Source organism: Myotis davidii, unplaced genomic scaffold, assembly GCF_000327345.1.
Source record: "Myotis davidii unplaced genomic scaffold, ASM32734v1 scaffold131, whole genome shotgun sequence".
In the NCBI taxonomy this organism is placed as follows: domain Eukaryota; kingdom Metazoa; phylum Chordata; class Mammalia; order Chiroptera; family Vespertilionidae; genus Myotis; species Myotis davidii.
In genome coordinates, this window is record NW_006282815.1 from 409606 (window position 1) to 424233 (window position 14628).

The 14628-nt window shown below is 45.1% G+C and overlaps 1 protein-coding gene across 1 annotated transcript in view; it reads right to left on the bottom strand.

Annotated features, from left to right (window-relative positions):
* Nucleotides 1-4119: 4119 nt before the first annotated feature.
* The window catches only part of STOML1 (stomatin like 1), a gene marked incomplete at its 5' end in the record, with an annotated part of 14649 nt that continues 4140 nt past the window's right edge, over nt 4120-14628 (bottom strand). The window contains 6 exon segments of the mRNA XM_015561339.1: nt 4120-4348; nt 5036-5201; nt 5203-5284; nt 5717-5805; nt 5807-5902; nt 14250-14257. Of these exon segments, the coding sequence (XP_015416825.1) occupies nt 4283-4348; nt 5036-5201; nt 5203-5284; nt 5717-5805; nt 5807-5902; nt 14250-14257 (507 nt within the window).

Genomic DNA, 14628 nt, shown 5'->3' on the forward strand with positions numbered 1-14628 from the left:
GTGCAGAGCCGTCGGGGGCTTGTGACTCCCTCCGGATTCAAAAGGACAGCCGCGTCCCCGGGTGCCGGCCCCTTTCCGCGCGCGAGCCCCGCGAGAGCCCCGTACCTCTGCGCTTCTCTCCTGCAGCTTCTGCGGGTCTCAGTGTGCCTTTCCTTCCTTCTAGTTGTAGAGTTTACAGTCAGCCAGGCTTCCTGTGGTTCTGGATGAAGTCCGTGTTGTTTCTCTGAGGTATTAATCAATTGTTGTGAGCGGCATTAACTTCCCGGTGTTTATCTCTGCCGCCATCTTAGTTTCTCCTATATACTAAGAACTCTTAAAACTAGTACTCATACTATACCAATAAAATAATCCAACTTTTAAGTGGAAAAAGTAGCTGGACACTTCACAAGACATGTGCCCAATAAGCACATAGGAATGAGGCTCAAGGTTAGCACCACCACTGTGGAATTGGTTTGGCACTTTCTTGACCCAGAAATTCTCCTCCTAAGTATTTACTCAAATGAAACCATATGTCCATCAAATAACACACTATGTTGGCATGGCTATGAGAAAAACACACTCTCAACCACTGATGAGGAGAGTTTAAATTTAAATAAACTCCAAAGAGGGTGTTTGGGCATTTATTTTACCTAATAATCCTACCTAATAATAGACAAACATGTAAATTGACCATACTTCCACTATGCTCACCAGCCAATCAGGAGAGTATGCAAATTAACCCAACAAAGATGGCAGTTAATTTGCATACATAGGCGCAAAGTGGAGAGGAGCAAAGACTGAAGGAGACTGAAGGCTCCCGCCGCTGGAGTGAAGACTGAAGGCTCCAGCCAGAGCGAAAGCCTGGGTTCTGGGTGCTGGAGGAAAACCCGTGCTGGCAGCCAGGGGAAGGGAAGGCCTATTGCATGAATCTCTTCATGCAACAGGCCTCTAGTTAAATTATAAATGCTTTGACCTAGCAATTTCCCTCCTAGGATTTTATGCTACTGATAAACACAGTTTAAGTGGCATATTTAATAGTTATTACTGCAACATTGTTTGAAATAGCAAAACTCAAAACATAATCTAAATGCAAGATAGGTTAAATAGTGATATATCTATACAATGAAATCATATATAACTACAAAACCAAATGGGGACCATCTATGTGCTAATATGGGATAACCCTCAAGGTTTAATGTGAACAAAGCAACATGTGTTTGTTATGTTGCAACTTGTATAAAAAAAAACCACAGAGGATACATATTTGGATTTTCTTATATATACATTTAAAAAAAAAACTTCTGGAAGAATAACCAAGAAACTAATACAAGAGTGCCTGTTAGAAGGAAGATGTAGGAAACATGGATGGAGTCAGGAGTATGAAGGACAATTTCATGGTATGCCTTTTTAATCTTTTAAACCAGGGGTCCTCAAACTTTTTAAACAGGGGGCCAGTTCACTGTCCCTCAGACCGTTGGAGGACCGGACTATAGTTAAAAAAAAAAAAAACTATAAACAAATTCCTATGAACACTGCACATATCTTATTTTGAAGTAAAAAAACATAACTTCAAAAAAAAGGCTCTCCTAACTTCAGAAAAAAAGGCCCTACTAATTGCAAAATAAAAAAAAAATAGACCTCCTAACTTAAAAAAAATAAATAAATAAATCCTAACTTGTTCTCACCTCTGTCCTCAGGCAGGAGCAGGCTCTGCACAGGCAAGCTCCTGACTCATCGGATCACACCTGAGACTGAGAGGAGGAGTCGAGAGGCAGAGAGAAGGAGGGGAGTCGGAGAGTGCTGCGCACATTCCACACATGCACACTGCGGCTGGCCGGGACAAGTCAGCTGCTAAGCAACAGGCAGCGGCGGCGGCGGCAAAAACACCTGGTGGGCCGGATAAATGTTTTCGGCGGGCCGCATGTGGCCCACGGGCCATAGTTTGAGGACCCCTGTTTTAAACATTTTGATCCATGTGACTGTACTAGCTATTCAAAAGTTAAATATTTAAAAAGTAATATCAAAATAATATATTATATATTAACATGTAAACACAGCATAACTATTGTAATATATAGGCAGTGTCTGGTCCATCAGAGGGACAGTCTTGGCACTCAGTAACAGTTATTGCTTTTATCTCCACTCATACTTCAGGTTCTAATCCCCAAGTCGGAGGTGCCCAGTTGCTTCTCCTGTCCATGCCCTCACAGGGGCTTTCCCTTCTGCCCCATGTTTTCCCCCACTTCTCCTCTCCTCACCCACGTAGCAGCAAGTCTCAGGCAACACCTCTTCAAGAACCCTTCTCTGATTGACACCTCCTCCCTCCCACACCCTGACCGTTAGGAGCCCCTCATTCTCCCGTGGGGACTGCAAGGTCTGCTCAGTCCTCTGAAAGTCAGGGACTCTGAACCGGACTGCTGGCCTCACCAGAGTAGCAAACAGTTCCAAGATGGGGATACTGGCTGGCAGAGGACTTGCTCCTCACCACACAGGCAACTGCAACTTTCCGTTTCTTCTAAATGTTAGGTTGGTCCTCCCCCGCCCAGAGCCTGAGGAGTTTCTGTTTCCTGTAAGTGTTCACAGAAAGTGCCTGGGCTGCCCCTTTTAACACTTGGTGAGTCACCTGTAGCCATTGAGGGAACAGAGGCAGATCTCTCACACATGAAGCTCATGGTTCCACCAGGAGGGCAGATACTTTTGCAAGGAACTGACTCAGACGGTGGGGAAGGGGCATAATGAGCACCCCAAAGTGAAGGGGAAGCCCAAGTGAGAGGGAGGAGGACAATGCCCCATTAGGCCTCAGAGAGGTGAGAGTATGGCTGGCTAGGATGAGTGGTAAGGCTTTTGAAGAGACAGCCTGGCCCTCTAGGGCAGGGCAGGGCAGGGCAGGGACAGCAGGCTGAGGCTCTGGCCCTCGGGGGAGGGGCTCTGGAGCTGCGACCTGACCCCGGTGGGTGTGCAGTCTGTGCCAGGAGGACATACAAGAGGAGGGACAAAGCCTGATGCCAAGGAAGCTGGAGAGGGTCCTGAGGGAGGCCTGGTGCCACAGGTTGTTCCTCAAGGGGAGGGCTCAGATTTCTGTGGGGGTTTCCTCACAAGCCTCTTCAGGAAGAGGGAGTCATTTCTCTATCTTCCATTCTTTCTTTTCTTTTTCTTTCTTTCTTTCTTCTTCTTTTTTTTTAGATTCATTTCTGAGTCAAAGGGTCCCTGGGTTTGGGGCTGAAACACTGAAGCAGAAAGCCAGGCCACCCAAGTGTAACAGGAGGGGAAGCTGAGAGCAGCCCTGAAACCTCTCCTGAATGTGGTGACTCCACCCTGTTTCGGGACCAGCTCTGGCACACGCATACCCCCTCTTCCCTGGCATGCCTCCTGACTCTCAAGAGGAACAGAGTGCCCACTCCTTCCCCAGGGCTTTGAGATCCCTCAGCAGAAAGGAGATCTGTGGGTGATGTAGAGCATCATGAGGGCTTGTGTCAGCCTTCAGGGCTCTGGTCCCTGGCTGCAGACACTAGGGACATCGGGGACCATCCATCCCCAAACCCCACTGCTCTCCAGTACATTGTAAACACATTTGTTTGAGTTTTCAAACCTCTGCTAAGAACCACAGGAAGGGTAGGGCTCCCCTTCATGCTGCCCTAGGCCCCAGCCTGGCCCATCAGGCATGCAAGACAGAGCTGTTGGATGAGTCAGAGTCTCATGCCCTGGCCGGAGAAGCAGGACCCACTCTTTGTCACCTCACCCCACTGGCCTGGATCAGAATTGTAATCTGGAAGTTGGGACCTGCCTGATCCCCAGATCCCTCCAGCAGTGACCTCTCCTTGGTGGCCACCTCCTCCTCCATCCCCCAACCTCTCTGATCCCCCCACCCTGCCCCAAACACACATACACACACACTCTGGAGCTGGGAGGCTGAGCCACATGCTTTGCTCCCTCATCCTGGGCCCAAATCAGCTGCTGCCAGGCTGTTTCTGTGGGCCCTGCCTCTCCCGTCAGCCAGCCGGCACCGCAGAGCAGGCCTGGCTCTCTTGTCATGGTGCTGTGTGCCGATCTCAGGGTGGTTACTCAGCAGGGGACTGTGATGAGCAAAGGCTTGTCCAGAGAGCCACTGTAGGTCAGAAGGGCCCTGACTCAGCCTCGCCCTGCCGCCAGTGTCTCTCAGCCTCCATTCATTGGCAACTGACTGGGCCTGAACCTTCTCAGGGCCTCAGTAATCTGAGGTGTAGCGCCAATGCCTCTTCCTCCAAGATGCCCCTCTGGCTTGGTGCCAGGCTTAGGCTGGACTGTGGATGGTCAGCCACGGCTGCTACTTCAGGGCCCTAAGAACAGCCTCCAGTTTCATGGCCATTGCTAGCTTGCCCTTCAGCTTGAGTAGGGGGATAGACATGCAATAGGGAAAAGACGATTAGCATGTCCCACTGGGTGGAGTAGAAAGTAGCGATTGAGCATTCAGGTTCTATTACCCGGGTTCAAATCCTATTGGCTATGTAATTGCTCAGAGCCTCAGTTTCCAAACTGGGGACTGGGGAATGGGAATGATGATACAACCTAAATCATAGGCACACAGTGAGAAGTAGGTGAGCTAATGAGCAAAAAGTGCTCAGCACAAAGCCTGGCACACAGTAGGCCTACAGCATGTACAGGGCTCTTGGTACAGGAAGCTTGGCTATCTGAGCTGTCCTGCTGATGAGCACAGGGTAGGGAGACAGAGGTCTGGATAATCTTCGTCTGCAAATGGTGTCTGAGCCCTTGATTGCTGTGGGTTCACTCTAAACTGTTGACAGGAGCAGGGGTCATCCAAAACAGGTCTGGGGCCCAGCCAGCATGGCTCAGTGGTTGAGTGTCTACCAGGAGTTCACGTTCGATTCCTGGTCAGGGCACATGCCTGGATTGTGGACTCAATTCCCAGAGTGGGGTGTGCAGGAGGCAGTGGATCAATGATTCTCTCTCGTCATTGATGTTTCTATCTCTCTCTCCCTCTCTCTTCTTCTCTGAAATCAATAAAAATACACTTTTTAAAAAAGATAAAAATGGACCCGGGATGGAGGGCAGGGGCTACAAGCAATCTTGGTAGCAAGGAGGGGGCAGGGAGGGCAGTTGCACCTATAGTTAGGTCCAGGGAATAGATGCTCTGGATGTCACTGGGAAGGACCACACTGAACTGGTAGCAGGCCTGAACTTGGCTGACCAGGTGGGGCTGCAGAGTAGTCAGCAGTCCCTCGGCCAGGCTGCTTCAAGCTGGGCCTAGCACCAACGTGAGGGGCAGGCAACTCAACTTTGCTCACCATCTCCAAGATGTCTGGTGGGGCTAGTCCACAAGGTTGGGGAAGTGGCAGAGAGGGGAGGTCAATTTGCTGCCAAGGTCAGGATCACTGTGGCCTCCATACCTTTGCAATAGTTCCCTCTTACACCCACTTCAGGTCTATGTTCAACTCACTACTCAGCTAAGAAGTCTTAAGTTTTCATCCTTAACTCCCAAACCCTATTTCTAAGCTATTCCAGTCTGAATGTAAATCTCTTTTCTACCATGGCCTCCACGCACTTAGACACCTAGGCTCTTCCCACTGCCTTAGTTCTAGTCAGCTTCAGAATCGGAGTGGCCTGAAAAGACAGGCAGAGAATGGACTGCATAAAGGTGCTTGCTTAAGGGAGCAAGTAGCAAAGCTCAGCCTGTGCTGGACACCACGCTGAGTGCCCTGCTGAGCGCCCCCCACCCCACCCTTTGCAGGAGGCTCCTCACCTGGCCCCGGGGGCAGGATACCTCCTGCCAGTGAGTAAAGGCCCCTCCCCAGGAAACGGAGAGCCAGCTGCTGGAGGGGACTGTGCAGCTGGGCCCAGCGGACTGTCCTGTGGTGGCTATAGCACAGCCTCCACTGCCAGCTCCACGTGGTCCACATCAAGCCCCCAGGCCCTGGTCACGTTGCTGCTCTCCAGTTGGAGGACAGTGTGGGGATAAATGGAACTCATTCAGCACACCGTCCTGGAGCACCTTCTCTGGGCAGGCTCACGAGGCACCCACTTGACAAGTTTCTGCTTGGGAACATGGGCACAGGAGAGTACAATCCAGCTGTGTGCTACTGGCAGTAAGCAGCCAGGAGAGGACCAGGGAGGACATGGGGCAGTGGATTATACAGGTGAAGGGCAGAATGTGCACAAGCTCGGACAGGAGAGGCTAGAACATTCTGGAATTGCGAGTTCCCTTTAGTTAAACACTCAAGTGTGGGCTGGGAGGCTGGAGACAGCTGAGGGGATCAGAGGTAGCTGTTCCTGCTCACCTCGATTTATTCTGAGGCACAAGGAGCCCCAGAGAGGCGTTGAGCAGGGAGTTGACAGAGCAGACTTGCTTGTTGGAAAGATTCCCTTGGCTGCCATATGGACACTGGGTTGGAGGGGGCTGAGGGTGAAGGCACAGAGACCAAAGTAGGATGTGGTTTCAGATTGCCAACAGAAATGATGTGGATCTGGTATCAAGCAGACAGGTGGCTATGGAGCCAAGATATATCCAAGAAGGAGCACAATTCTGTAAACTGTATGAAGCTACAGCAAGATACTCGAGAAAGAGAACTACTGGGCTAGTCAGCTGCCCAGATGTGTGATGACAGAGAAAGCAGTGAGGAGGAGTCAGGTTTGTGGGAAGCCACGGCTTGCCAATACCGTCATGAGCGTGCACAAAGGAACGCAGGAGACCAATGGACCTTGAGAGTTAGCAGGGCTGATGCTAGGCACCGATTGTTCGTGTTGAGATAGCGGTGGCTCGAAGCAATCTCCTGACCTGATAGCCTCCAAGTAAATGTTTACTGGACCTTACTGTTCTTTACTGACCTTTGAGACTGTCTTTCTGCTACTTGTTTGCCGTGCTTTACTGAGGGCAAGATGTGTATCTAAAACCGAATAAAAAGCAGACGGGACCCAGTCTCGGTGTGTCTCTTCAAGAAAGAGGGTCCACCTGCCCCCAATACCTTCTAATTCATGTTTTATTGTATAGCACTTTCATTTGTGTGTCACCCCTCCTTCAGATCCTGAACCTCGTCACAAAGGTTGCAGCAAGGTCTCTGGTGTGGATCATGAGTGTGGATATTCGTCTAGAAGGGCACACAGCAGGCGACGCAGAATTGGGAGTAGGTAAGGGAGGGATGATAACTTTTTTAAAATACGTTAAGCTTTAATGTGTATGGCACAGCCAGCTGCCCAATAGACAGTTGGATAAATGGGTCCATGGTGCAGGAGAGAGTAGGACTAGCCCAGAGTGGTGTAAATAATTAGTGTCCAGAGGTAGCAAGGGCCCCAGGTAAATGAGCCTTTCCCAGGAGGTCATAGAAAAAAAAAAAAAAAAACATTGACAGAAACCTGGAAACTGAAAGACAGGAGTAACAAGCGTGACCAGGAAGAAAAAAGGAAGCTGGGCTGCAGAGTAATGGAAGCCCAGGGAAGCAGATGACTGATCTAGAGTAAAAGAAGGATGGGTGCACAGAGTCAAAGTCTGACACCAGGTGAAGCAGAGGAAGGACTGAAAAGTGCCCTCTGCATTAGCAAGTGGGAGTTCACCGTGATACCTGTCTTAGGAGCCCATGGGAAGCCAAGACTAAGAACGGGAGGAAAGGAAGGAAAGGAGAGAGAGGCAGAAAGGCAAGAAGATGAGAGGTTGAATGGATAAAGTAAGCCAGGTTCTGGGCCAGAGCATTTTTGGTGCAAGGATGAACCTCAGACAGAGGAAGCAGATGCTTCCAACATGGCAGGAAAAATAGCACAGCCCTGGCTGGCGTGGCTCAGTTGGTTGGAGAATCATTCTGTACAATGAAAGATCATGGGTTCAATTCCCAATCAGGGCACATACCCAGGTGGGAAGCAACCAATTGATGTTTCTCTCCTCTCTCTAAAATCAATGGAAACATCCTTGGGTGAAGATTAAAAAACAAAAAAGCACAGATGTCGATGATTTTGAAGGGTGATACTGGAGGAAGATGAAAGAGTTCTTGTCCTAGACTTTTTTCTCCGGGGGGTTAGGAGGCAAGGCCTGCTGCAGAAAGTGACAGGTGAGGGTGGGAGGCTGGGCCAAGGCGCTGAGGGGTAAAACAGCTTGCCTGGAGCAGCTAAGGAGAATCTAGCAAGTAAGAGGTGGGGAATGTTCAATCCTTCCAGGTGAAGTGTAGGTGAAAAGGAGAGTGAGAATGGGAAATGTATACCTGAACCAGGGCTTAGGCAGGTGTGCAGGCTTTCCTGAGATTTCATTTTAAACAGAGGCACTGATCCCACTTTACCAGCAGCCAACTGTGTCTTGGAAATGGGCCCTAAATGATTCTAACATCTTGGTGTGAGACTGACTCCCCCCAGACTGCCTCTCTCAGTTTTCTGCACAGCAAAAAGAAATTTTTTTTAAAAAGAGGATAGTTTAAGAAACCTCTGGGACAACAACAAGCATAAAATATTTGCATTATAGGGGTTCCCGAAGGAAAAGAGAAAGAGTAAGAAATTGAAAACCTATTTGAAGAAATAATGATTAAAGTTTCCTGACCTGGCAAAGGAAATAGGCATACAAATCCAGGAAGGGCACAGTCCCAAACAAGATGAACCCAAAGAGGTCCACACCAAGACACATCACATTAAAATGCCAAAGGTAAAAGACAAAAAGAGAATCTTAAAAGCACCAAAAGAAAAGCTCCTAAAAAAGGGAGCTCCCAGAAGATAATCAGCTGATTTCTCAACAAAAACTTTGCAGGCCAGGAGGGATTAGCACAAAATATTCAAAGTGATTAAAAGCAAGTACCTACAACCAAGATTATTCTACCCAGCAGGACTATCATTTAGAATCAAAGGAGAGAGAAAGTGTTTCTAAGACAAGAACAAGCCAAAGGAATTCATCACCACCAAACCAGTATTATTTGAAGAAAGGTTAAAGGGAATTCTTTAAGTGCCACAACCTTCATGGCGGGGTTCAGGATCCGAAGGAGGGACCGACGCACAAATGAAAATACTATACAAGAAATATGAATTTAGAAGGCATTGGGGGCCAGTGGAGACCTATTTCTTGAAGAGGCACACCGAAACCTGGCCTGGTCCGCTATTTATTTACTTGAATACACATTTGCCCTTTAACAATGCATACAGGCATGTCAAAGGTAAAGTTTGGTAAACAATAAAAGGATTATCAGGTTAGGGAATTGCCTTGAGCTACCAACTCTCAATAAATTTAATAAGATTTAAATCATAGCAAGCATCTTCTCTAAACACAATGATATGAAACTCAACACTTAGTGCTTAGCATCAGCCCTGCTAATGCCCAAGGTCCATTGGTCTTCTGCATTCCTTGGTGCACTGACAGTGTGGCTTCCTGCATTTAAGAAGAAGAAAAAAGATAAAATATATGAATAATAAAATGGCAATAACTATATACCTATCAATAATCACTTTAAATGTAATTGATTAAATGATCCAATCAAAAGGGTGGCTGAATAGATAAGAAAACAAGACCCATGCATATGCTGCCTACAAGAGACCCACTTCAGATACAAAGACACACACACAGACTGAAAGGGATGAAAAAAGATATTTCATACCAAAGAAACAACAACAAAAAGCTGGGATTGATATATTAGAGATATATAGACTAGATAGACTTTAAAACAACAAAGACAAAAAGAGACATTTCATAATGATAAAAGGGTCAATCCAATAAAAAGATATAACCCTTGCAAACATTTACACACCCAATGTGGGAACCCCTAAATATCTAAAGCAAATATTGGCAGACATGAAGAGAGAGAGGTCTACAGTAGTACAGTCATCATAAGGGACTTTAATACCCCATTGACATCAATGGATTGATCTGCCAGACAGAAAACCAACAAGAAAATAATAGCTTTATATGATACATCAGACCAAATGGACTTAATAGGTATTTTAAGAATATTTCACCCCAAAGAAGCAGAATATACATGCTTTTCAAATGTATATGGAACATTTTCAAGGATAGACCATGTGCTGGGCCACAAAACAACTCTCAATAAATTTAATAAGATTTAAATCATAGCAAGCATCTTCTCTAAACACAATGGTATGAAACTAGAAATCAATTAGAAGAAAACTGAAATATACACAAACACATGGAGGCTAAATAACATGTTATTACACAATAAATGGATTAACAATGAGATCAAGAAAAAAATAAAAATATATCTGGAGACAAATAAAATCAAAAACACAACACTCCAAAAATCTATGGGACAAAGCCAATGAAGTTCTAAGAGGAAAATTCATAGCAATACAGGCCTACCTTGAGAAACAAGAAAAATCTCAAATAAACAATCTAACCTTCCACCTAAAAAAACTAGAAAAAGTTAAATAAAGTTGATAAAACTTTAACCAAGCTCATCAAGAAAAAAGGCAAGAGAACCCAATAAATAAAATCAGAAATAAAAGAGAAGTAACAACTGACATCACAGAAATACAAATGATTGTAAGAAAATTATGAACAACTATATGCCAACAAATTGGACTACTTAGAGGAAATGTATAAATTCCTAGAAACATACAATCTCCCAAGGCTAAATCAACAAGAAACAGATATTGTGAACAGATCAATAACTACTAACGAAATCAAATCAGTAATAAAAAATAAAAAATAAAAACTCCTAACAAACAAAAGTCCAGGACTGGATGGCTTCATAGGTGAATTTTACCAAACACTCAAAGAAGAATTAACACCTCTCCTTCTCAAACTATGCCAAAAGAAGGTTCCCAAACTCATTTTATGAGGCCAGCATTACCCTAATACCAAAGCCAAAGACAGAACAAAAAAGTTATAGACCAATACCCTAATGAAAATAGAAATAGAAAATCCTTAATAAAATATTAACAAATCAAATTCAGCAATATATTAAAAAGACTGTATACCATGATCAAGTGGGATTTATTCCTGGGAACCAAAACTGGTTCAATATCTGCAAATCAATTAATATGATACACCACATAAATAAAATGAAGGATAAAAATCATATGATATTAATAGATGTAGAAAAAGTACATGACAACATCCATTTATGATCAAAGACCTCAGCAAAATGGGAATCGAGGAAACATCTCAGTATAATAAAGACCATATCTAACAAACTCACAGCTAACATCATACTCTTTAGGGGAAAAGCTAAAAGCATTCTCTAATAAGATTATCACCACTTTTATTCAATACTAGAGGCCCAGTGCATGATATTCGTGTACTGGGGAGGAAGGGGTTCCCTCAGCCCAGCCTGAAACCTCTTGCAGTCTGAGACCTCTGTGGGGCAAGTGGGCCTAAGCCAGCAGTTGGACATCCCCGAGGGGTCCTCAGTGCTGTCACAGAGGCAGGAGAGGCTCCCGCCACTGCCGCTGTGCTCACCAGCTGTGAGCCTGGCTTCTGGCTGAGTGGTGCTCCCCCTGTGGGAGTGCACTGACCACCTGGGGGCACCTTCTGTGTTGAGTATCTGCCCTCTGGTGGCCAGTGCACATCATAGTGACTAGTCATTCTGCCGTTTGGTCGATTTGCATATTAGCCTTTTATTATATAGGACTAAGGGCCCAATACATGAATTTGTGCACCTTGAAAGAAACTGTGGGCTGCGAGGCTGCGGCAGGCACAGGGGCAGGTCTCAGCCCACCTCCATGCCCCTGCCTGGTCCCTCCCGCTGTGGCCCCCTGGTCCCCTGTCTGCCAGCAGCCCTGCTCCTGCCACTGCCACTGATAGCGCTGAGCGATCGGAGCCAGCACCAGGTGCTGGCAGCAGGTGCAAGTGGCGGCTCTGGTGCTGGCAGTGGGTATGAGCGGGGCCTGTGCCATCTGCAGGTGTGAGTGCCAGGTGGGACCATGGCACATGGGAGCAAAGAATTTTCAGTAACTACTAGAGGCTCACCCCAATGACAGTGACCCACACCCCGCCTTGGTCTGGCGTCCCCACTCACCTGCTCCACCATTCCACTGCGGTTGACACCCGCCATGTTCCGCACTCTGCCGCCTGCTGCCAATACCCGCCATGTTCCATGCGTGCCCGCTGGTGGTCAGCACACGTCATAACAACTGGTTGTGCAGTTGTTCGGTTGTTCTGCCGTTCGGTCAATTTGCATATTATTTTTATATATATATGGTATGGAAGTCAACACAACAATCAGACAAGAAGGAAGGAAGGGAGGGAGGGAGGGCATCCAAATTGGAAAGGAAGAAGTAAAACTGTCATTATTTGCAGATGATAAGATGTAACAAAAAACACAGGTTCCACACAAAAGCCAAACTTGTGAGACAGGCCAAACTTGGTGCAAAAGGAAAGAAGTTTTATCCAGGTGCTAGAACCTGGGAGAGTGGTGGACTCCAGTCTCAAAGACCATCTCTTCCTGCTCAAGCCCAGAGTTCTTACAGGAATAGGAAAGGGAGGGCTTTTTTCTATCCAATTACCTTGCTAGCTTTCAGCACTGGGGCCCTGTTCATTCATCTTTCTAGCTTTTTGGCAGCTTGGTAATTTTCAGTAAGAACCTCCCCCAGAGCCATCATAGCCAATGGGGGAGATTCTTGGTGCTCCCTGACTGTCTATGTAGTGGGGAGAGTGCTGCAGGATCCACCACCAGGAAGCCTAGAGATGCTATAGCTCTCAGTCCACCTCCCTATCGGTTGGAGTCTGCAGGGCACCCCTGGATTTCCATGGCAGTGTCCTTTACACAGCCCTGGCCTAGCCCGTCTCTCTGAAGTGGCCAGCCAGGCTCTGATTGATGGCTGCCTACCATAACAATGGTACTATATAGGGAACCTATATAAGATTCCCCCTCCTCCCGCCCCCCAAAAAACCTATTAGAATAAGTGAATTCAGTAAAGTCGCAGGATACAAAACTGATATTCAGGCATTGGTTATATTTTAATACACCAATAATAAACTATCAAAAAGAGAAATTAAGAAAATCCTAGCCCTAACTGATTTAGCTTAGTGGATAGAGCATTGGCCTGTGAACTGAAGGGTCCCAGGTTTGATTCCAGCCAAGAACACATGCCTGAGTTGTGGGCTCAATCCCCAGTGGGGGGCATGCAGGAGGCAGCCTATAAGTGATTCTCTCTCACCATTGATGTTCCTATCTCTCTCTTCCTCTCTGAAAATCAATAAAAATATATCTAAAAAAGAAAATCCCATTTACAATTGCATCAGAACGAATAAAATACCTAGGAATAAATTTAACCAAGGAAGGTAAAAGACCTGTACTTAGAGTACTATGACATTGAAAAAAGAAACTGAATAAGATATAAATAAATGGAAGCATATACTGTGCTCATGGATAGGAAGAATTAACATCGTTAAAATGTCTATACTACCCCAAATAATCTAGAGATTCAATGCAATTCTTATCAAAATACCAAAGGCATGTTTCACATAATTAGAACAAAACAAAAAGATAACCTATTGAATGGGAGAAGATATTTGCCAGTGATACATCCAATAAGGGTTAATACCCAAAATACATAAGAAACTCATACATACAACTTGACACCAAACACACACACACACACACACACACACACACACACACACAACAATTCAATTAAAAAATGGGCAGAGGACCTGAATAGATAATTTCTCCAAAGAAGACACAAATATATGAAACGATGGTCAAAGTCACTAATAAAGAAATGCAAATTAAAACCACAATAAGATATCACATGTAAAAATGGCTATTATCAATAAATCAACAAACAAGTTGATGAGGATGTCCAGAAAAGGGAACCCTGTGCACTGTTGCTGGGTATGCAGATTGGTGCACCTGTTACCTAACTCAAGGAGTTCACCACTTGGGGGGCATTGATTATCCTTAGTTTTATTTACTTACAGCAAGTAAAGGAGACAGGAGATTCACATCCAAAGCTCTATCTCCCCAATTGGAGGCTTAGCCATTGCTTATATATACTACTAGTGGCCTGGTACACAGATTCATGCACATTGAAAGGAAATTAATTAGAAGAAATATTGTAATATCACTATTTACCCTTTGTCTATAATAGAAGTGTCAGAGATGAAAGAAAATTAGTAAAATGTACTAGTATATGAAAATATTGTATAAACTGATCAATAAATAAACAATACCAACATGATATAACAACAAAGGCATGATATAAAAAAAATTATATTAAAACAAAAACAACAGTGATAAAAACAATGACTGGTAAATTGATTAAACTTATTCTAATATCTCCCTGTATACCACATTAAGAGTAAAAACACTTTCAGAGTGCTTGACTAATTTCCCTTGTGATGAAGTATTTACTAGTACAGCTTTAACTTAAATGTCACACGCTCTTTGAACTAAAGAGAAAGCAACATATAGCTGACCATGTCTGAAAATGGGTTCAGATAGGAATACTCCTACTATGTCTAGAGTTTGTCCTTGTGATTTATTAATTCATTGCAAATGTTGGCATCATGGGAAACTATCTTTGAATTAATTTAAATGGGAAGCCAGTGTCAGACAGGGACAAATCCTTGGAATCAGAACAACCTCTCTTTCCGCAGATCCTGTAATTACTTCAGCTTTGATTACTTTAGGTTGCAATCTTTTGATAATAAATCTAGTACCATTACAAAGACTGCATTTATTATTAATATTTCTCAGTAACATTATGATTGCACCTATTTTCAATTTTAATTTATGA